The sequence below is a fragment of the Laetiporus sulphureus genome (assembly GCF_001632365.1).
Source record: "Laetiporus sulphureus 93-53 unplaced genomic scaffold LAESUscaffold_28, whole genome shotgun sequence".
NCBI lineage: Eukaryota > Fungi > Basidiomycota > Agaricomycetes > Polyporales > Laetiporaceae > Laetiporus > Laetiporus sulphureus.
The window spans coordinates 203,871-225,457 of NW_024468537.1; the positions used below are offsets into that span (position 1 = coordinate 203,871).

The 21,587-nt window shown below is 51.2% G+C and overlaps 8 protein-coding genes and 1 non-coding gene across 9 annotated transcripts; 2 read left to right on the forward strand and 7 right to left on the reverse strand.

The window, feature by feature from the left end:
- Positions 1–146: 146 nt before the first annotated feature.
- LAESUDRAFT_744060 (uncharacterized protein) lies at positions 147–1,006 on the forward strand (the record flags this gene model as incomplete). The annotated part of the gene is made up of 3 exons (XM_040911289.1): positions 147–205; positions 258–302; positions 372–1,006. 3 exons carry the CDS (start codon positions 147–149, stop codon positions 883–885), a joined length of 618 nt encoding a protein of 205 aa, XP_040762847.1. The 3' UTR covers positions 886–1,006.
- A 167-nt stretch (positions 1,007–1,173) lies between these two features.
- LAESUDRAFT_681855 (iron reductase) lies at positions 1,174–3,421 on the reverse strand. Its single transcript, XM_040905775.1, has 7 exons — positions 3,340–3,421; positions 2,987–3,279; positions 2,838–2,921; positions 2,450–2,765; positions 2,219–2,387; positions 1,697–2,159; positions 1,174–1,640 (listed from the first exon to the last, which is right to left on the reverse strand). Exons 1-7 carry the CDS (start codon positions 3,390–3,392, stop codon positions 1,237–1,239), a joined length of 1,782 nt encoding a protein of 593 aa, XP_040762848.1. The 5' UTR covers positions 3,393–3,421; the 3' UTR covers positions 1,174–1,236.
- Positions 3,422–3,805: 384 nt separating this feature from the next.
- Positions 3,806–4,621, reverse strand: LAESUDRAFT_727366 (uncharacterized protein). Its single transcript, XM_040909206.1, has 3 exons — positions 4,346–4,621; positions 4,045–4,260; positions 3,806–3,983 (listed from the first exon to the last, which is right to left on the reverse strand). The coding sequence occupies exons 1-3, from the start codon at positions 4,558–4,560 to the stop codon at positions 3,884–3,886; spliced, it is 531 nt and encodes a 176-aa protein (XP_040762849.1). The 5' UTR covers positions 4,561–4,621; the 3' UTR covers positions 3,806–3,883.
- A 1,255-nt stretch (positions 4,622–5,876) lies between these two features.
- On the reverse strand, positions 5,877–8,704 carry LAESUDRAFT_242330 (uncharacterized protein). The gene is made up of 12 exons (XM_040901708.1): positions 8,374–8,704; positions 7,988–8,304; positions 7,639–7,931; positions 7,523–7,584; positions 7,398–7,470; positions 7,155–7,345; positions 6,999–7,102; positions 6,873–6,946; positions 6,784–6,813; positions 6,638–6,729; positions 6,556–6,570; positions 5,877–6,491 (listed from the first exon to the last, which is right to left on the reverse strand). Exons 1-12 carry the CDS (start codon positions 8,560–8,562, stop codon positions 6,174–6,176), a joined length of 1,758 nt encoding a protein of 585 aa, XP_040762850.1. The 5' UTR covers positions 8,563–8,704; the 3' UTR covers positions 5,877–6,173.
- A 724-nt stretch (positions 8,705–9,428) lies between these two features.
- Positions 9,429–9,876, reverse strand: LAESUDRAFT_727368 (uncharacterized protein). The gene has a single exon (XM_040909207.1). It carries the CDS (start codon positions 9,805–9,807, stop codon positions 9,613–9,615), a length of 195 nt encoding a protein of 64 aa, XP_040762851.1. The 5' UTR covers positions 9,808–9,876; the 3' UTR covers positions 9,429–9,612.
- Positions 9,877–12,679: 2,803 nt separating this feature from the next.
- On the reverse strand, positions 12,680–13,932 carry LAESUDRAFT_656712 (TLD-domain-containing protein; the record flags this gene model as incomplete). The annotated part of the gene is made up of 4 exons (XM_040904634.1): positions 12,680–12,839; positions 12,910–13,017; positions 13,078–13,301; positions 13,378–13,932. 4 exons carry the CDS (start codon positions 13,930–13,932, stop codon positions 12,680–12,682), a joined length of 1,047 nt encoding a protein of 348 aa, XP_040762852.1.
- Positions 13,876–14,884, reverse strand: LAESUDRAFT_242399 (uncharacterized protein). Its single transcript, XM_040901709.1, has 3 exons — positions 14,730–14,884; positions 14,172–14,605; positions 13,876–14,107 (listed from the first exon to the last, which is right to left on the reverse strand). Exons 2-3 carry the CDS (start codon positions 14,524–14,526, stop codon positions 14,016–14,018), a joined length of 447 nt encoding a protein of 148 aa, XP_040762853.1. The 5' UTR covers positions 14,527–14,605; positions 14,730–14,884; the 3' UTR covers positions 13,876–14,015.
- Positions 14,885–16,845: 1,961 nt separating this feature from the next.
- LAESUDRAFT_t60 lies at positions 16,846–16,928 on the reverse strand. The gene has a single exon. It is a non-coding gene; the product is annotated as a tRNA-Gly (tRNA).
- A 2,665-nt stretch (positions 16,929–19,593) lies between these two features.
- LAESUDRAFT_242417 (uncharacterized protein) lies at positions 19,594–21,529 on the forward strand. Its single transcript, XM_040901710.1, has 8 exons — positions 19,594–19,681; positions 19,740–19,827; positions 19,887–19,993; positions 20,040–20,189; positions 20,241–20,274; positions 20,332–20,421; positions 20,480–20,636; positions 20,697–21,529. Exons 2-8 carry the CDS (start codon positions 19,748–19,750, stop codon positions 21,159–21,161), a joined length of 1,083 nt encoding a protein of 360 aa, XP_040762854.1. The 5' UTR covers positions 19,594–19,681; positions 19,740–19,747; the 3' UTR covers positions 21,162–21,529.
- The last annotated feature ends 58 nt before the right edge of the window (positions 21,530–21,587 follow it).

The window sequence follows — 21,587 nt, forward strand, 5'->3', positions numbered from 1 at the left end:
CTGACGATCCGCCAGCCAATCCGTTCAATGTATGGGGGGAACCTTCATCAGCAATTCTACGCGGAGAATAGATGGAGAAAGCGCACCTATATATGCTATCTTCTCCAGCGGCTCCTGGCTTCATGAATACATGCAAACGACGCGCTATGCCTGCGCCTTCAGCGCTTCATCACGAAGGAACAACAAGTCCTATCGTCGGACATGTGTCAGTGTCCTTCCACATCTGTTGCACTTGTGCTTACCTGCGTCCAACGTAGAAACCTCATGGTCGATACCTTCATAGCTAATGCCAATGCTGAAGAGTGAGTTCGTTCTCTTATGTCCTGGTTTACTCATTCAGCTGACCATGACGCCACACAACGGTCGCCTAGCTTGCGCGCCATTATCCGAGGGACCTTGGGAGCAAGTCCACCTTCAGTGGCGTCCGCACTTACTGCAGCAGCAAGGCGCAGGATGCTGCAAACCAATGCTACAGCTATGCCATTCCCGGATCGGCTGTTCATAAAAGACGAGAGCGGCTCGAGCAGACCCGGTCCAGCACTAAGAGAAACACTGTCTCGCGTGTGCGCGCTCTACGGAGCAGGGCTCGGTTTCGCCAGTCTCTCAGTGCTCTCGGTGGTAGTACGAGCAACGATGGGCTTGGAGTGGGAGGAAGGGGGAGAGCTGGAGAATGTCCTGGCTTCCATCGACACAGACATCAGCCAGGCTATCCAAAGCTCGAGAGAGGAACTGGAGAGCGGTAGGGTCAGGGATCTGGAGACGGCACGAAATGCTGTGAACAGATTGCGCAGCGCAGTGAGGGACTGCCGCGAAGTTGTCAACAAGGGCATTGGAGGGTATCCCTTCGAGCAAGGAGCTACAGCTCTCGACTTCTGGAAGATCTAGTCTCGGCTAAACGACGAGATCAATTGGCCGTACCGTACGGTTTCAGCTTTCTTTTCCAACTTGTAAACATGTCAGTAATCTAGGGTCGTCCAGTGCTTGAATGATGAATAGAAAGTAAAAGCACACCGAACGTGGGAGTCGAAAAAGTCACCTTGAATACGTGCGCGAGGATTCATGCACATCGGCACGTGCCGAGAATCAGTCACACGCAGTCCCTGCCTACGCGGAAACATGCAAAAAAAACAGCACATATACTACTCGATCCTCTTGCATAAAGAAAGCATCTTTCGCCATCCACATATGATATCAATGATCGGAGCATGAAGATGATTGCATTTACATTCCATACATTTACAGCGCAAACGATTCTGTATGTAACCCTATCCATCCCAGGGCAATCCCTCGGCTAACGGATAGCATCGCAGCAGCATTACGGGTCTCAACCATGAGGGAATCCGGTCCTGCAGCGCATATGGCGACTCCTCCACCGGAGCCAATCGAACCCGACTCTGCCTGCGAGTGTGAAGACGCACTGACGTCTTCGATATCCTTTGCATTGTTTGCATTGTACAAGAAGTCGCGCATGAGAGAACCGACAGACGGTCGTGATACGGTGATATCCGCCTTTGGAATGGTCACGGAGGTTTCGAGCTTGCAAGGTCGAGTGATGAAGATGGAGATGTGGAGGTCGAGGGACGTCCCGTCTGTGACCTCGACGATCTCAGTGAGCATCAAATAGAACCACTCTGCACATTCTGCAAGAAGATGATTCAGAAAACGTGGTCATGGAGGGTCTTGCAAGGTAACTCACCGGTTGAGGGGATGTACCAAACGAATTCGACGCGTGTAGTCTTCTCTCCGCCAGATCTCCCAAGCTTCACACATCTCGCGACGATATCGTCCAGGAGGCTGAGGGTGAAGCTCGCTCCAGATCCACCAGCTATGAGGAATGCACACTCATATCTACCCAGATCAACTCCACAGCCGCCATACGGCCCATCGAGCATCACTTGCACCGCGACGCCGGGCTGCCCATCCTTCTCGCTTTTTCCAAGACGATCCCGCTCCTTCATGGCATAACGATTGAGGGCCCGTGTCCAGTCTCCCCTAACTCTAGCACTGAGGGCGAGTGTCGGCGTCTGGGCACACGAAAGCGACGACGGGGCGTTGATGATCGTTAAAGGATGCGACTCGAAAAAGCGGCCGGAGAAGAAAACTCTTAGGCGGACATGCTGGCCCGGTTGCCATCCTTCAACGCAATCATGTACATGGATCTGTGGACAGTGTCAATCGTTAGTACCGGGGACCACTTTTCCCAGATGCTGCAACGCACGAGTGTCATGCCACCATCAACTGGCACCAAGGTCGCATCCTTGATGCGATATCGCAGTAGCCTCAGGAACATGTCAAGTCCGTAGAAGGCCAGAGGTGCGTAGATCCACGTGTATGCGTACGTCGTGTGGTAACATATCGTGATCGTGAAGGCAACGTAGCCCAGAACACTGGACGGACGAGACGTCAGCGGCACGTTCACAACCAGAGCATACTTGCTGGTGAAACGTACTGAGTGATGAAGAAGAACTCGTATAGGTATCGCCTCACAAGTCTCAGCGAAGTCAAGGCAAGAATGCACAGCACGCCAAGCGCTGCCACGCCGGACGTCTCCTTCTGCTGCCCTATGATGGGAATGTCGTATACCAGATGGTTACGAATCCATAGAGCCCCGTGAAGCAGGCCTCCAATCAGCATGCCCCGGCCAGCCCAGCGATGGAGGAAGTTCAGTCTCTCGTAGCCATTTCCAGGACCCAACAATAGCGACAATACGGAGTTCTTCGTTGCAAAAAGGAACACAACAGGAAATTGCGCCAGGGCGAGAAATCCTTCCAATATGCAGGGCATCGAAGCATGCGATCAGTAAGTGCAGTGGCGAAACGGTTCAACTAGAAACTCACCGGCACGGTTGGGATTGGTGATAAGTGGAACGTGCAGGGTCATACAGGTTATTGCACATGCGAGATACCCAGCAACCAGAAGCGCTGTTCAAAGCGAACGGGTCAATGATTGCCCACTGACGCTGGCGGCGCAGTGGAAATGAACGAACCCTGTCCAAGACTCAGGCCTACGTAGGGAAAGTCCCACCAAAACAGCCCTTGAATCGTCTCAGCAACTGCATAATATGTTCGCCTCCCATGGCTAGGTTCCTTCTCATTGGAGGCGATATAAGTGTACCGCTTCCCTCTCAGATCCTCCGAGACGCCAAAAAATCCACGAAACAGCTGCTTCCTCCTGAGGGCCCGCAAAAAATGAGGCAAAGACAGGACGAATGCTGCTGCAGCAAACGAGGCCCATATAATGGAGAACTTGCGCTGCCACTTGGGATCGGTTACATAGGAACTTGGGTGCAAAATGTCAGCATGTAGCTCGGTCGATGGAACACGGGTGTATCTGCCTTACTTGTACTGCTGGAATTCGGTCGGAATTGTGGGTGCTGTACCGGTACTCGCCATCTGCGCCTTGTCTACCTGGCCGGTTGGGGGGAGAGCACGCTTCAGGGTTGAGACGCAAATACGGTGGCGGATGTCTGTTTGCTCGGGACAAACTTTGGTGAAACAGTTTTTTCGCCTTGGTCTTGGCAGTCCGCAACGCCCGCCCGCCCGAAACAAGTTTTGTGCGTTGGGTGTACTCTACACAGGCGATGGCCTAAGGACGTCGTATGTTCCGTGCAATCCACATGAAGCTAGATTGCGACCTCGAGCAAAACATTCTCTGCGCGATCCGGGGTGCGGCATGACCTGTGACGGGCTGGTACACATCCTTCACGGTGCGGGCATTGCAGCGACGCAGGCATTATCTCCAACGAATGATGAGTGGATAGATTGAATGACTACGAGTCTCGAACTCGTCAGATGCCAACCATCTGACCCGTCTGAAGACCACAAGCTACATGTAGTAATACAACCGCCAAGAAGCCCATGGGCGTCCAATCCATGCATCGTCATTAGGGAAGATGCAAGTCGTGATTGGCAAACCGCCCAAACAGCATCTCCCCAATCCCCAAACCAACTAGAATGGAGAAGATGAAGCCCAACTGCCAGGTCCTGCCACAAGCATCAACGACCACGTTCTCAGAAAGGAGCAGTCTGAGAGAGAGGCACATACATTACGACCAGCATGAAAGCATAGCTCAGCGCTGCTTGCAGTATGAGAAAGATACCGCGTGGTACGTCATGTTCGAAAACGAACGGCGGGAGTATGCGGGTGGTAGAGCGAACGACTGCATATGACCTTGTTGAAGGTGTTTGCTTGGACTCGGATTCTAGCGCTGTGACGGGCAGCGCATCTTGTTCCTGGCATGCTGGGTAATTAACGTATGCTCTACAATGTCGAAGTCAGCATGCGGGCGCGAACGACATACTAACCCAAATCGTCCGGGCAATCAGAAAAAGGCACGAAGACGAACCGTTGACTCCAATGGTAGTTCATAACGGCCCTCGCAGCAGCAATCCACCTCTCCACCATCGCCAACAAAAGCAACCCAATACAGGTTCCAACCATCGCGCCTGCACTCGACGGAACCCATCCCTGAAACCAGAGGATATCGCCCGGTGTAAAGTGGAGGTACGGCAACATCTCCCCAGACGCCAAATTGATCGCATCGTCCATCGACATATCCATGCCATTGGTGGACGCGATTGAAACTGGAACGGCCGCAGCCGCGGCTATTATCACTATCCACAGAGAGTGACTAGATGTCATGGCGAGGAGGAGCAGTGGATGAAGATGGAGGGGCGGATGAGAACGTGTGGGAGCCCTCGTGGAAGTCCTGATTATGTAATCTAGCGTAAACACTACCAAATAGGCGCCTACAGTGGTGGCGTGGACGGTCGCCGACGGTGTGCTTTCCAGGATGTTGCATGCAAACGTTCGTGCTTTGAATCACCGTCGTAGAACAATAACAGCCACGACCGAGGCATAATGCATGAATGGGACTGTAGACATTGAGATCCGAAAGGGCATGGCTCATTCCCAGGTAGCATTCGAGCTGATGTTTCGACTTTAGAGAGCGATGCTGAACTAAAGCCTCACAAAGTTGCATCCAGAAGAGATTTCTCAGGCGGTACACCGCTTTGGCCGAGCTTGTAACGTTGTCTATGTTTATGATCCAGATAGGCGCATGGAGGGACCAAGTCAATAGTAGTGAGTGCAGGTGCAAACGACGCAGAGTAACAGTCAGTGTGAGAAATCGTCATAGCTGAGAGAAGCAAAGCAGGCAAGCACGACCGTCGGCATTACTCGAGAGTGAGTGGATCGGCAAAAGCGGACTTGTGCAAGTTCAACAATCACCGGAGCCAAAATGACAAGAAGCACAGATATCATCGAGCTTCGCAAGGTATTTCCTCTCACTCGATGCTACTGCTTGTCGATCGAAAACCCAGATTCGAGACAGCGTCGAGGTAAGCTTAAGCAGTAACGTCCGTAGGCGCAGAGGAAGCTGACAAAGTTTGCAAAGCGTTACTGAGAAGGCAGCAAAGGAGCAGTCCAAGATAGTGCAGCCGGCGAAAAGGATGAGCGGTAGATGGTCAGATGTCGAGATGCGCGAGGAAATCCTCTCACTCGACTAAGACAACAAGATTATCTTGTTAACGACTCACCTTGCTCCCCAATAATTCCTAGCGAACAGCCACCTCCATCCATGCAACGACACTGCGAGACAACGACACTCATAGCTCCCAACCACCGTGAGCATTTCCGCGAGGATTGCATAACTGTCGGACCCGCAGTTGACAGAGGCGGCCAGTGGACAAGGTAGCATAATTATGAAGGAGTACGGGCATGATGATGCATTGTAGTAACGCAGACATTGAGGTGGTCAAGAGCGAAAACGACGCAGCTCTTGCGAGGTGAACATGCGCGATTTGTGCGGAGGATGTGAGCTAATTTTGTGATTGGTCGCATCAATGCGGAGCTTGAAAGAATAGATCGTTCATCTCGTGCGAACCAGATACCATTTGAGTCTTAGGTGGCTGCGCATATGATGCTACATGCCAGAGAAAGCTGCGTTACAGAAAGACCACTAGAGAAACAACATAAAAAGGCACACATACTGGAAATTTTGACTGTTGGTGGTCTACATGCTAAAATGCTCTGAAAGAAGATATAGCTCTCCGCCGTAGACTAAAGAAATATTCGGGAATATAGTCCTTTCAACAGAATCCTAGGTCAACCTGAGCGGAAGCACCGTCCTGATAGAAGACATGAGCCCCTAGGAACTCCCTCAGAGGATATATTTAAAGTCTGCGTAGGGGAGACAAGGAACGATCATCCTTGAGCTCCAAAGGACTGTAAGTCATGTCGATCCAACTGCCGCGCGACATCCTACTAGCGCTGTCCAGTTCTACCATCCCAGCTTTGCGCAGCCTGCTTGTTGTCGGCTCGTTCACGCGTGCTACCTCGCTCTGCAAAGGCGTGTTTTCCGAGACCAGCCACATGAACTGAAGGACGCCCATAGCGTCCACGGATTGGAGATCGACCCCTTTACTTGCACCATGAGTTAAGGCAATTCCGAGGATAAGAAGAAGCACGGAGGCGCTCAGTCCGAATATAATCTGGATGGAGTCGACTAGGTGAGCGGGGTGCTATCCATTTTCATTTATAACACGTTGGACCTACTGCTGTCAAATTGAGCTGAAGGTGAGCATTCATTGTGTGTTAGCTATGAGGAGTGAATGCTGAACGTTGATGGAAAACGAACGTTCAGGCGAGACATTGTCAACGAAGCGCTGGTCACCCCGCGAACTATTTCGAGGTAATCACCTCGGGTGCTGTCCGGCAGGACATGAGTCGCTATGACGATGTGATCGGAATGAGGGAATCCATATTGATCTATAAAGCACAAACCTGCCCAGAACAACGACGCTGTCAAGTCGCCTGGAGAATGAATCACGGTAAGTATCATCCCGCACGAAACGAAACGAAGCATTGTCTACCTAGGGCATTTTCGAACTGCTTCAGCGTGATAGCGCTCGTGTTAGAAGCTGCAGAGAGAACCTGCATGAGGTATCTGTCAAAATAAGTCAGGCTACACGGCCACTTCAAAAAGTCTCCCACGCAACTGTTCGGTTTGAAGCGCATCGATATAAGGATTCCCGGTGCTTTTCGACGAAGTAGTGGCAATCGGATAAGTACCACTCTGAGCGCTCTCGAGCATGTCCGACCACTGTTGTAAAAATCTTGGATTAACTCGAAGTGGAAAAATTAGTCTGACGCACTGAGTCAGTCTGGAGATTCTCATATTGACCCGCGTATGCCTGTATGGCAGGTGCCCATGCAGCCCAATCTGCTGACCGGCTAGCATCTTGCTGAAGCGCGACCACATATCTCGTGCTGGCATCGACGATTGCGTTCATATGCTGCAACGACATCGTGCAACCAATAATTTGAAGGTCTGTATAATTGTAACCTGTTTAGGTTTTCATGAGTAGACAACAATCGAAGAAAACAACGGAACAAGCCTGAAATATAGGAGCCGTTATGCCCCGCATCATCCACAACGTTGAACGTCGTTACAAAAATCGCATTATGGCCCTAGGGTCTTTGGATTAGTATTGGCTGTTATGAACACCGGGAGCTCGCCCACTTGTATTAACGTTGCATTCTCAAGCTCATCGTACCACGTATACTGCTTAACAGCTTTTTCTCCTAATTATAAGCTTATGAGCCTTATAAACAGCAGTATGATTACCGAGAGCATACTGAATATACCGTCTAGGCTAAAACTGATATTGTACCCGTTGTACGCCGCATCCACTGACCATATATACTCATCCTCAGAATTTTGCATCGCGTTGGCGTTCGATATGGTGCCACACGTTATGTTTGCTGTCGTGGCACCGACTGTGACGTTTCCGATCCCGATGTTCGGATCCAAAATGTCGTAGACCGAGCTGTTCTCCAATCCCAGGGTTGACTGATGTCCAACCAGCACAAGATATGGTAGTAGTTCGCAAGCAGCGGCCCAAACGTCTAAGGGGTTCGTAGATCCTGGGCTGGAACAAAACTTCAATTCAGCACACCAGTGACCAGCAACAAGAGTTGCACATACGTGGACGTATTTTGAACCTGCGGCATGCCTCTGGTAAAATCCACGTGCACAACACTCGTCTGGTTGTAGGCGGCCATTGAGAAGAGGGACGGAGTACTGATGTGCAGTACCGAGAGGCAGAGCAAATACACGGTCACGCCAGAGGTGCCAATTACCGCCGCCGGAATGAACAGCTGCCTCCATAGACTCAATACTGCAGAGCCTACCCCGGTCCAAGCGCTAGCGACGTCGTGGATTGCAGTGAAAGTGTGGCGACGCAGTATCAAACTCTGCAGAGCGAGGCGTTGCGTCAGGAAGAGTAGCGCTGCAGTATACGCCTGCGATAAATCGTTGAATGAACTTGAGCACTACAAGAATAAGTGAGTGTGGCGCAAGCAAAAACGTACTATCACGAAGATCTGGGACGCCACAACGATGCGCGTCGATACATTGCTACCTTTTTCCAGCGGCACAACGACAGCATGCTCATAATGACGAGCCCAGATGAGCACTAGACTCGCATATAAGAAAACGAGAAGAAGATGCAGCGCAATGGAGACAGAATGCCATGACTTTGAGAATAGTAAGCCTTTCATGACGCCGCAAGATCGGCAAGTCGGACACGATGGGCAACTTCAGGTCGACCTTTTAAATGTGCTGGCCACGTTTGCGGACAGAACACCTTGCAAATATTGCAGCAACATTATGTAGTGCCGAACGTCCCAACGTCCTTCTCGAGGACCTCCAGGCCTCGTAGCTTCTATGATGATCCAGCATCAATCATTTCCCATCCACCATGCGTCGCTCGGATAGCGATCTTTCCCAGTCTTTTCCAGCCTCCGTTCATAGCGGGCAATTCACACTTGGATCATCCACGTGAATGACGCTTCGAGTCGTGTTATATAGCGCAAGGGTAGTGCTGAAAACTGTATGCAGCTACAACGCGATTCCGAACAGGTTCTTGTCAGATCATTGGTGCGATGGGTGCTGCTGTTCTACATTAGCCGAGCCATGCGGTGATGCGAACTTCCAATCTATTGCTTCTGGATGGACAGTACGTCAGCGATAGACTGCAAGTACATTCGATGAAGACATGCGCACGATCATGAAACTAGGTAGGCCTTAGACAGCCACTGTCGTTTAGGCGTTAGGCATGTGTAGTACAGTGAAAAGAAGCCGATGCAGCCCATCTAGCCGTTGCTTGCGTAGCCGACATCGGCGTTCGAGGCGGCTGAGCGCTGAGCCGTCAGGGGCAAGATCACTTGATAAGAGGCCTACAGGATCAGTAAATCGCTATCAGAAGATGATGATCATAAGCTTTGCAGGTGTTTCAACCCAGTCACATCACAATCAGCACCTCAATAGCAAACGAATTTGCACACATGAGTCCTTGTCCCTGGCGATTGTGTGGCAATACAGAGCAGACAGTGTGTCGGCATCCAGGAGAATGCGACAGCAAGACCACATGAGAAGCAATATGAAACAGGCTCAGCTATCGGGAAGGGGCATAGGTGATATATGGTAACAAAACGTTCTGGAGGAAGATATGAGTCTCATACGGTGGAGAAGAAATTCTAGATACTGGAGTCCTGACAACAGAATCCTGGGCCAAACGATAAAATGGTCCCACCAGAATGAATCAGTCCTTAATGATGGTCATTAGCCTCTACAGGCCGGTAGCTCATGTCAATCCAACTGGCGCGCGACATCCTGCTAGCGCCGTCCAGCTCCACCATCCCAGCTTTGCGCAGCCTGTTCGTTGTTGGCTCGTTCACGCGTGCTACCTCGCTTGTTAGAGGTGTGTTGTCCGAGACCAGCCACATAAATTGAAGGACGCCCATAGCGTCTACGGATTGGACCTCGACCCCTTTGTTTGTGCCATGAGTCAAAGCAAGTGCGAGGCAAAAGAGAAGCACGGAGGCGCTCAGCCCGAAAATTATCTGGACAGCAGACCAGGCTAGGCGAGTGAGCAGCTTTCGAGTGGACGAAGATCGACGTACAGCTATCAAGTCAAGCTGTAGGCGCGCATCAGGATATTCAGCGTCGCTGTAGTACGCAACAGAGGACGAACATTTAATCGAGACATTGTCAGAGAAGTGCTGGTAGTCGCACGAACAGTTCGGAGATAATTGCCTCGCGAGCTGTTCGACAGGACATGAGTAGCTATGGCAGATTGAGCACGAGAGTTTGGGATAGTCTGTAGAGAACGAACCCGCCCAGAATAAAGTAGCGGTCAAGTCGCCTGGAGAGCGATGTTACAACTGATTTCAGCATGAATAAAACGTCGGGCGGAGCACCTAGGGCATTTTCGAATTGTTTCAACGTAAGAGTGCTCGTGTTGGAGGCTGCAGAGAGAGCCTGCATGAGGTACCTGGGACAGTGGGTCAGACCATACAGCCACGCCAAAAACTCTGGAACGCAACTGCTCGGTTTGAAGTGCATCGAGATAAATAGGACCAACGCCGCTGTATGTAGTAGTGGCAATCACGCTTGAATCGCTGTTTGCACCTTCCAGCATGTCCGCCCACTGAAGCAAGGTCAAATGGATCAACTGGGATGGAGGATAACTTCCACGTACTGAATCAACATCGGGATCTTCATAATCATGCGCATGTGCTTGTATGACAGGGGACCACGTAGTCCACTCTGTTGATTGGCTAACATTTTCTTCGAGCGAAACAACGTATCTCGTGCTGGCATCCACGATCGCGTGCAGACGCAGCCAGGACAATGTGCAGCCTATGATTTGCAGATCCGCATACGTATATCCTGATGGCGTTTGTATAAGCTGGCAACACAGTATGCAAACAGCGAGAGAAATCTAGGATGTAGGAGCCGTTTTTCCCATTGTCATCTCCAACGCTGAAGGTCGTTACAAAGATCGCGTTGCGACCCTGGAATGGTCGGTGTTTTAGTGCTCTTCGCCAAGCAGAACGCGTGCCAGCCTACCTGTACCAGTGTTCCATTTGTTGCTTCATTGTACCAAGTATACTGCTTTACCACTTTCTCGTCTGTCGACAGTTAGATCAGTCACATTCTTTCCGGCAAGTCTATGCAACAACACACCTAACAAGCCATTTAATTGAAAGCTGATATTGTATCCGTTGTATGCAGAGTTGACCTCCCAGACGTCATCTTCGTCGTTCGGATACAGTCTCACCGCAGTGGCGTTCGGCATCGCACTGCAAGTCACATCTGCTGTCATTGCGTCGACTGCCACGTCTCCGATCCCATTGTTAGGATCTAGGATGTCATAAAGCGAGCTGTTCACCAATCCTAGAGTAGACTGGTTTCCGACAAGCACGAGGTACGATAATAATTCGCAGGCAGGGGCCCAGACGTCCAAGGTATCAATGCTGTCCAGGCTGGGACGATTGTCAGTATGTAGCGAACAAAATGCCAGTGGAACATTTATGCATACGAAGAGACGTTTTGAACTTGGGGCATCCCTCTCGTGAAATTCACAGGTATAGCGCCCGTCTGATTATAGGCGTCCATTGAGAATAGAGACGGCGTGCTGATGTGCACTGTCGAGAGGCATAGCAAATACACGGTTACGCCAGAGGTCCCGATGACCGCAGCAGGAATAAAGAGCTGCCTCCATAGACTCAGCAATGCCGATCCTACCCCGGTCCAAGCGCTGGCGATATCATGAATCGCAGTAAAGGTGTGGCGGTGCACCAGCAGGCTGCACAGAGCGAGACGTTGAGTTAGGAAGAGCAAAGCTGCAGTGTACCCCTGTGAAAGATGAGGAATAACAATGACTGGCATGAAGCTCTGTGAGTGTGGCGCAGGTGATGACGCACTATCACGAAAACCTGGGACACTACGACGATACGTGTCGACACTTTGCTGCCTTTGTCCAGTGGCATGACAACAGCATGCTCGTAGTGACCGCTCCAGACGACCAGCAAGCACACATGCAGGATCACAAGGAGAGCATGTAGCATAATAGAGACGGAATGCAGTGGTCTCGAAAACGATATGACCTGCATGGACTCGCAGGACCAGCAACGACCAGGATTTTAGAGGGTAGTATGAGCGTCTGTCTCTGTGCGTAGCAGCAATTGGGACAGAGCTCCTTGAATTATTGCAGTAAGGTTATGTAGATTTCGGACATTCCAGCGCCTTGCATCGTCGCGAAGTCAGCAAGACTTCTATGATGAACTGGTATCACTGCCCCCATACGTTGCGCCCAGACTGTGATGTGAGTCGTTTGCGAACAGGCCCCTTCCGATCGCCAATGGCAGCGTCAGCATCAGCATATCGCTCGTGATTCGCGAGTGCCGTTCCTGACTCATCATGGCGGTCGATATCATTCGTGCAAGGCAGTCTCTAATGAGACAGTGTCAGGACTCAATCGCTGAGTGACCCACTAACTCTCTGGGTAAACGACAACCGCATGCTGTGTAGCATAAGAGACGTACTGGAGACTGCGTGCAATACAGCGCGAGCATGCACAACAGATTCTTCTCTGTCCTTCAGGTGATAGTTGATGAGCGCTGCGGCTACGAAGAAATCAGCAGATCAATATCAGATACCGATCGCGAGAAGAGTTCCAGATGCTCCAGCCCCATCGCATTACACAGAGCATGCCAATGGCAGAACCGTATACGAGTATGTACACAAGAGTTCTTGTCCTTGATGGTATGCGATACAGAGCAGAGCATTTGTTAGCAGATACCAGAACGTGATGTTCCAGGAAATACTGCCTCAGCCTACCCCCCAGACTTCCAAGCCAACGCACTCGAATCTCACATTCTCGCCTTGCCGCGGACCGGCCGAGCATAGCGGGTCGTTGTCGAACGTCGGACATCGCGCCGAGGAGCCGTCGATCAACGAGTTGTCGAGATACAAGCCATAGTGGCCTTCGCTGTAGGAGGACGGGAGGGCCGTATTGTTTAGATCGGTATACGGAGAATCACTTTCGATGTATCACTCACCCTCCTCCAAATGATAGATACTCCGGCTCACACAGTGCCACATAGTCATTCTTTCCCGTCCATTTATATATCCGTAGTCGTTGGTCCGGAGGGAGCTTCCACAGAAATCTAGGCAGGATAGTACGTTAGCAACGCTACCCGACATATCCTAATAGGACGCCCACTCACGACTCGCCACTACCGTAATATGAACCCTTGGATGGGTGAATTCCTTCACCCATCCATGCGCCAAATAGCGTGTCGCCGGAGTCGCGGATGACGAGTAGCGCACCGCCTACATGGCTTTGACAGCGAGCGTATAAGGTGTTTAACGAGATACCGTGCTGGTCGAGACTATAGAGGAGAGACCATATACGTGGAAGACGCGCCAGAGCCGGGAAATGCGGCCGCAGCTAGCAGCAGCCGCAGCATGTGCAGTTGAGTAATGAGGACGGATTAAGAATGCAAGCTCATCACGATGCCACTCACCATATCGGCCACCTCAACGGTCAAGACAGGCGTCGTCACCTCCTTTCTGCCCATGAGTCGCACGCTCTTCTTCTCGACAATACTCTTGTCGAACTCAAACCCTTTATTCCACTCTCTGTCACCAGCAAACCCAGGCGCGCCCGACGCGGGAACGAAGGGGTGAGAAGCGAATGGAGTCCCATGAGTGATCGCATCGTCCACAGGGATTGAGCTCGCGAGTGGTGGATTCGGCACCGCCTGAGGAACAGCGCGTGAGAAGCCGCTGACAGTCTCTGTCACCTGAGAAGGCAGCACTGCCGGCAGAGTTTGCTCGTGCAATGCATGCTTACGCTTTGCATGAGCCTCCTCATCTTCGGCATCTTCGTTGATCGAGCGAGGCCGAGATAGCGAAGGGCGGACGGCGGAGGACAGAAGGGAGGTAACCCAGCGTGATGGTAGAGAGGCTGGAGTGAAGAATGATGACTGCGCCTGTTGTATCTCGGGATTGGAGATGCGGACCGGAGATGCTAGTGGAAGTGATGGCGAGCGTAGTGGCGGTGACCGCGATAGAGTCATACCAAGTTCTGATCTGCTCTGCTGTCGCGTTACATGGTGAGGCTGTCGTGGGTCAGGATCTACAGCCCTGGGACTGACGTCGTTTACAGACTGTTCTTGTGGGTGCGTGTCTGACATGGGACGCGCAGCATGTGAAGATGGCGGAGTAGCAGTTGCACGCCGAGAGCCTTCAGTACTGCCGGAGGTATGAACGAAGTACATGGGGTCATCTTGGTGTTCGAGAAGCTCAGTGAGCAGACCTTGTTTGTTCCTCTCCGTCGCAGCCCTTGCCCCCTTCGTGAATTTGTCGAGGAAGTCGACGTTTTGTATGGGTGGGAGTGATGCCATTTCCGCGTTGACTTCGGAAGCAGTGCTGTGCAGAGGACCTTCCGAGGACGGTATGGAGACAAAGGCCCCAAACTCGGAATCTGTGGACGCCGTTCGTGCGTGTTCGTGAGATGGTCGCGAGACATCTGAGCCAGCGAGGCTTGTTGACGGAATGGGCGAGGCCCTGGGTGTGGGAGGGGAGAACAGAGTCGCGAACAGATCGTCCTTGTCATCATCGTCGTCGAGCGTCCGTGAGCCTTTTGGAAGTGGCGTTAGAGATGAAGCCATTTGTGCTGCGATGAAGCTAGGTCCGTCAAGCAGCTGGTTCAAGTACAACCTCTAAAGGATGCAACTTGACCGCAAGGAGCTGTAAATTGCCAGTACGCGAGCATTAATGAACAATGAAGCTCACAGTTGAAGCACGAGGCGTCCACCCTTGGTGCATGCGTGTGAGCGACTCCGCCGAGTCCATGTTGGATAGATCCGCTCACTTAATTAAATGTCCAGATATGCATGAATCCGTTAACCGTTTGTGTTCGGAGTAGGGCTAGCACGTCGAGGAATGATTAATGGGAGGCAGCTGTCGACCTGCTGCTTGACGTCTCGCTCTGATGCTGAAGGAGGTGTCATTTAGGCGTCTATGACCACTGCGTCTCGTGAGTCTTTTTGAATCCGTTTCAATTAAAGCTTTGAAGGCTTGATCGTCAATTCAGTTCACGGATTTCCGGTTGAATAGTGTTCTTATTCTTGTTGTGTGACTTTCAGCCTTTGGCCCTTTCTCTGTGACAACGTTAACAGCCTTCTCTGTTTCGACGTGTCCCAACTCTCGTCGGTCACCGCCGAATTCCTGGATACATGGTTCAACGACGTGCTCGGACCAGGAGTTTCTGTTGAACGTTATGCTCGTCTACCTGCATTCCAGTCAAGTGGATATCTTTGCCTCGAATCATCAGCATCGGTTTCTTCGCAGGAGCCATTGATCGGCGTCCAAGAGAGTCCATCGGGCGGGACCGATTCTATTGCGGAAATTCTGAGAGACTCCCAAAGCATACGTGCAGTGTCTTTCTCGCTTCATCGATCTCATAGCATTGCAATATCTGAACTACGAGTCGCGACTATTTTTTCTGTGGCTGCAGTGTCTCAGTTACCCTGACCAATCTTCGCCACATCATGAAAGAGAAGTACCCGCAGGCTCTTCATAAGCTTGGTCGTTCTGATTGTCTCTGATAACCTTCGCATCACAGGCCGCAATGGATGCGGATCTGAGCCTTTTTCTGCTCGATTGCTAGTGACATGCGAGAATCAATCCGTTATCTCGCCACGCTGCCTTCGCCCTCTCCGAAGGATGCTCCACTGCGGTTAACGTCAAGGGCGGCATCACTCGTATTGTCACTCGATTCTGCTTTGCGCAGAGGTATGTTGTGCAATTATAAGCGCAACAACATCCCACCTCGTGTAGAGCAACGTCATAGTAAAACAAACCTAGTGAGACTGTCCGTATCTGTTTCGCAGAAAGTCCGCGCCTCCATGCGTGACGCGCGGCAGTTTAGAGAGACGACTACAAGCTCATCAAAGGACCCGGGCAACTCCTATATAGGAGTGTCGCAAAAATCTTCCAAAATGAGCCTGAAATATGCAAACTTTCGGGCCTCCAGTATGCAAAGTGCGACAAGACCCGTGACTATGTCACGTTTTGTAACGATACGTCACATCCATATGTCACGCTACGTCAGAGTCAAAAACATACGGATTCGTTTGCGAGCTCGCCCGCTACTCTCACATAAGGACGTTGTGATAATAAAGAGGCTACATTGAGTGTGTATCAAGCTGATGTTTGTCGATGCCATCATCACAAGGGGTGACATCTTGAAGAAAAAGCCACAGATGCATTCAATGTCATCATAGAATATTCTTCGTTGTTCATTTAGGATCAGAACAAGAAGGTCTTGATGAGCAAGCTGCAGATTCTGTATCTTACAGCTTCATGAGATTCAAGTGAGACTCAGGGGAAGGAGAGCTACACAAGTCGTAGCAGGAAATTAGGCTTGGATGTCACAAATTGCGCATGTACCATGATGGTTATCGGGTCAGGAAATTATTTATTTTACGTCAATATATGGCTACATGGTGGCCTTGTCGCATCAATGGGCCTTGTCGATCAATACCAGTGGTTAGCCACCTGGACATGCCTAAATCGGGAGGCTCTCCGACACCCATCAGGTCCCGAAATATGCTAAGTTGCGATAAGGATAAGGGTCTTTTTGGAGCTTTTTGGGGCCTCCGAGGTCTGAAATATGCAATCCGCGACAAGGAAATCACGATTTGGGGCCCCTCAAATATGCTATTTTGCGACACTCCTATATGGGAGTTGCCCGGGTCCTCTCATCAAGCTAAGAATAAAGCGGAGGGAATGCCCACCGTTGGTGATGCCGACGAGCAGATGGCACCGTTCGTGCCCCGAAAGACGAACTCTGGAAATCGCGGATGGTCGCGGTTCCACCTTCGCATGACAAAGTCAGACATCGTCCAAGACTTCCGGTAGACCATTATGAGATTACTAGCAACATCAATCTCAAGCCTTCCATGCACGGCATGTACAAAAATGAATGCATTCAGCGGGAATCGAACCCGCGGCGGGTCGAATCAGACGGAGTTGGCAACGACCCAGGTTACCACTACCCCATGAATGCCTGCCAACAAACTTGTAAGCTATAAAACATTATGAATATATATCATAATACCTAGCCTGGTGTCGTTTCCTTTCCTGCTACGACACCACTTTGTAGAGATCCTCAGCTGTGATGACACGCGGATCACTGCATGGACGCTCGCCTTGCAGTCAATCTATCTCATGCTGGTTATTGCTATGAGTGTTTTCATCCACACTGCACAGTATCCGTCAGCTCACCGAAACGCACATCGCTTCCATCTGCCATGCTCAACTATTACCTCCTTGCTTACCAGGGTTGAACACTGCAAATTACTCACCGTACATCTGTAGGCACCGGTCTCTTACGGCCCTATGCACAACGCTCGGGCTATAAAGCTTGCAGATAGTCATACGGTTTTCTGGTTGTCCGTTTCCCGGCGAGTCTATCATTGACCATCGGACATGGATGAGCGCGCCCGTTTAGGTTCCGGTGAGTTGAGATCCGTTCCGCCAATGAAGCTCATGCGTCCCTTGATTCAGACAAATAACGTTGTGTTCCATCGCGGACATGATTAAAAAGAACATCAGAAGGCAGAATACAAGCTCTTTACTCCAGTCACCTGGATTTGGCTCTGATTCCAGCCTGAGGTCATGACTGACACAAGGTGCATGCTCGCCTCCGCTGCAGTAGACGTTGCTTCGATGCGCCACTGCTCGAATGTGCAACTCTGTTGGCCGTAGTAAGACCGTGTACGTGTACTCTCCGCTACTTCTGGGAACGGTGCCCTCATTGATTGACAAAACACTCAATGCCCTCGGAATGTGATTCGGCCTCTGACCAGTCAGACCGTAAGTAATCTATATAAAGACCTATGTTCCGCTCTCTCTGCTGACAAGCTCCTGCCTCTATCGTGTGGTTTCTTAGACATTTGATAGTAGACTTGACGCTTTGAGACTTGTATCGACAACGGTCTTTGTTCGAATGCGCATATATCACAAGCAAGTATGACTTACAATCCGATTCGCCCTTCAATCGTTTTAACTGCAGAGTTGAACGTCGAAGTTGTGACTTAACCTCACTGCAATGCAAACGCCGTAGGTCAGGCTCGCTGGACTGGGCGCCCGAATGTGGTCCTTTCTCCTCCAAAAGCCCCGCCGTCAGCTGCAGTTCTATTACGGCACCGTGTCTCAGGTCCCTTATTTCGGTTCAGCAACGATTTTTCTGGCATTGCTCCGCATGTACAGGTTCTCATAAGCCAAGTGCCGCGACAAAGCAGGAGCTATTCACGCCCGTCTCCGTGTTCTGAAACACGTCGCCATCATTGTTCGTTCACAATAGGAGTATCTGTTCCACCGGTCAGGATTACTCCGCAAAGGTTTGTTCTACAGCGGCCCGTTCACCAAGACGTATTAACAGGTTGCGGACGGAGCTCATGATGAACTCTAGTTAGTTCTGGACAACTGGCATCGCCCAGGAATGGGACACCTGCTGGAGAGGAGCATAAGGCGACAATAACCTCCGCCTCCACTTGCTAAGACGAATAGAACTCCGGGCGGTCGCTGTATATGTCGGAAATAAATTAGATAATTGTGACAGATGAGGCGACTAATTTACGCTCGTGAGTAGCCTAATACGTCCTTCGTGATCATTGGCTCATTTCGTTGAGGGGTACATTTCTTCGTCCGGTTGCGCGCCCACCGTGAGCCATGTCCTTAAAGTGCTTCGTGAATGTAGCCGATATCCTCTGCACACGAGTCCTCCACCGTACAGCAGCCCGATTTGCTCGGCCAGGAAAAAGTGCTGGTTACCTCTGTCTTCGGGTGGCTCTCGGAGATCACCATGACATCGAAGGTAACACCTGATGATCTGAGCACATACTCTAAACAATTTCCATAAACGCTGATCTCCGGACACGTCACTGTATGTTCCAGCGAGCGCAAGCCATTCTCAGCTGAGTTGATGAAGCGGCTTTCCGGGTACCTATTCGGGTACAGGCGTGGTGCCTCGCCTGAGCCGATCCGGAGAATCATCATGTGCTGTGAACTCAATCTTTCCATTGCTTCCATTGACGTATGCGATTCTGCCGTTGCCCCTTCCGTCTCGTGCTAATCACTCTATTGTGGTAGGCTCGCGTTCCAGCAGGTTCCTTAACATTTATCTAATGGCACGACGGACAGGGACGTACACTTGTTGCCGACCACTCGTTCAGGAAGAAGGACTATCACTGCGTCAGCGCGGATCTTGCGATATTCAAAAGCCTTTTGCATGACCAGGTACACCGTTCGCATTCGCTGCCACTCCTCACGGAGTCGCTATGAAACCATAGACCCCGGATATCACCATTGCCCAGTCTCATCATCGGGCCGAGCGCTATATTCTGTGGACGCATGCCGAGGGCATGCACACTAGACGGTTTCTGCAGAGAACTATAGAAGGCAAGGCCTGGCGCATCTGTCTTGATGCAGGAGGTGTCCATGCCACGCGCATTGTCAATCTGTGAAGGTTACACGCATGTTTGTCCTCACGGCTCCAGGAAGGTATGACTGGTACACACGTCATACGAAACCTTGTTTTACAATGTTTACGCGGAGCATATTTGGTAGGCATGTGTTGGTTCCCGAAGTTCTTCCTTCACCTTCTGCGTCATGGGCTACGCAGTGCGTGGTCTTACGTCTACCCCCTCCAAGACTCCTCCTGCGAAATCAGATAGTATAACACCTACCTAGACCAAGTCTATCGTCAGGCCTCCTTTTGTAGATGCTGATGATCCTTGGTATACTGGACTTACCATTGTGAGTTGAGCTCGGCATGTTATGTTTTCCGATATCGTCCTACTTATAATCACGGAAGCAACTCTTATGCAACGTGACTGCCACGGCGGGTATTGCTATATAGAAGCAAACGATGGATCTGAACAAGCCGCGCTCATTTTCCCAACGTTACCGCTTCCTGCTGCCCACATAGGACGTTGTTTTCGCTCAAGACTCTTGGTAACAGTGCTTGCGCCGACGACTATCGCTCATCACCGCCAGAGAGGCTTGTGATGTCTCCCACATCACCTGCGCACTCAGCTACCTCTGGACACACTACCATAGCTGCGCTTCGTTAGTGCTCCTCTTATGCATAGTACCGTCCGCTCATGTGATACAGACCTACGCGATGCCAAAGACGCGCACATCGTGTTTGAGGCCGTCCGCCTCAACCTGCTCCCTCTGATTACTCGAAGATTGACTGCGGCCGAGCGTGAGCAACTATGCTCTGGGAACGTTTTCGTCTGGGAGGAAGCAGAACACAAGCAAGGTAGATTCTCGATTGTCTTGTCGAAAATGGTCTTACCACATTATGCATCAGGTGGACTGGAACGTTGGACAGATGGCAGGAGATGGTGAGTCTTCTTTCGTGCGACCAGCGAACTGCTAGTTCTGAGTCCTGCTTATTGCAGGTCTCAGAGCAGGATGCGAGGCGATTACCTCTTCTACGAGGAGAAGATAGAGACAACACCAGAGGAGAAGGCCGCCAAAGCCGCTCGTCGGTATGTCGCCTCTCCGCCTTATAACGGACCACGGTTGTCATCCCCGGTGCCTTTTCAGAGCACGCAGGACGTTAGACCCATTCAACTATCAGCCAGCCCCAACGCGACAAGACCGCCCGTCCAAACCAGATGGTCTGACCAAGCAGACGTATTCTACGCACGTCTATAATCAGGCGTCTGAACCGAGGAAATGGCACGTTGTGGCATACTTCTGTGTAGGTCACAGCCTCACACGTGTGATGCTGGCAGGCAGTCTGACGTGTGCATACTTCTAGGGCGACGACTATACCCGCCTCCCGGTTATCGAAGACTATGACTTTCTTCGAGACCTCTGCATCCCCGATGGTATATTCTCCTCACCTCGAGGCAATCCCACAAGAGTGAATCGCGCACACAGCGGAATAGACAATGAGGATTATATTCGAAGCGATGGCCAGTGGGCAAAGGTCCCATGGTCGCTTTCATCGCCGGCATCGGTCACATCGCCGATTGACAGACCGGAGTCTTCGTCGTCGTCGTCGTCGTCATCGACAGTCCTAACCTCTTCCAGTGAATCGACCGTCTCACATCACGACACCGGAAGCGCATTGCCTCGTCTCTCCAATGTCCTGTCTCCACACCACCTCAGCATACCTCTATCACGCGGCCTTCCAAGTCCTTCTGGTCCGCCAAGTCCGACCTACAATGCGCTGACCTCCGAGGACCGGCGAGCGTTGAGTAGTTTTCGGGTCATTTTGTAACGTCATGGCACATGTGTTTGGACCACAAGCGGCATCTTCAGGGATTTTCTTGGGTCAGTGGTGGACAGGTCTCATGGTCATGGGTTCTGTCGTCATCATTGTGTAGTTGTAACTCTATCTATCTTGTCCCGGCACAATGGAGTGCAGGCTGGCGTTTCATGAAATGCGGCATCGGCTGCAGCGCTACGGCCATGCACATGTTCAACGTGGGTATAATGGATTAATTGAAACGTGCGCATGTGTTCCCGGTGTCTCAGCGGCTCTGCAAGCGATCAAAATGCGCGAGTGTGCAGGTTTCACGTATGATAGACACGCAGCATAGACACGCAGCAATTCCAGCAAGTTCGAAAAAGAGTAATCGCCCCAACCGAACGTCATGGAAGCACGGTGATGCAGATGACATCGTGTGAGAAGTGCGGGCAGTGC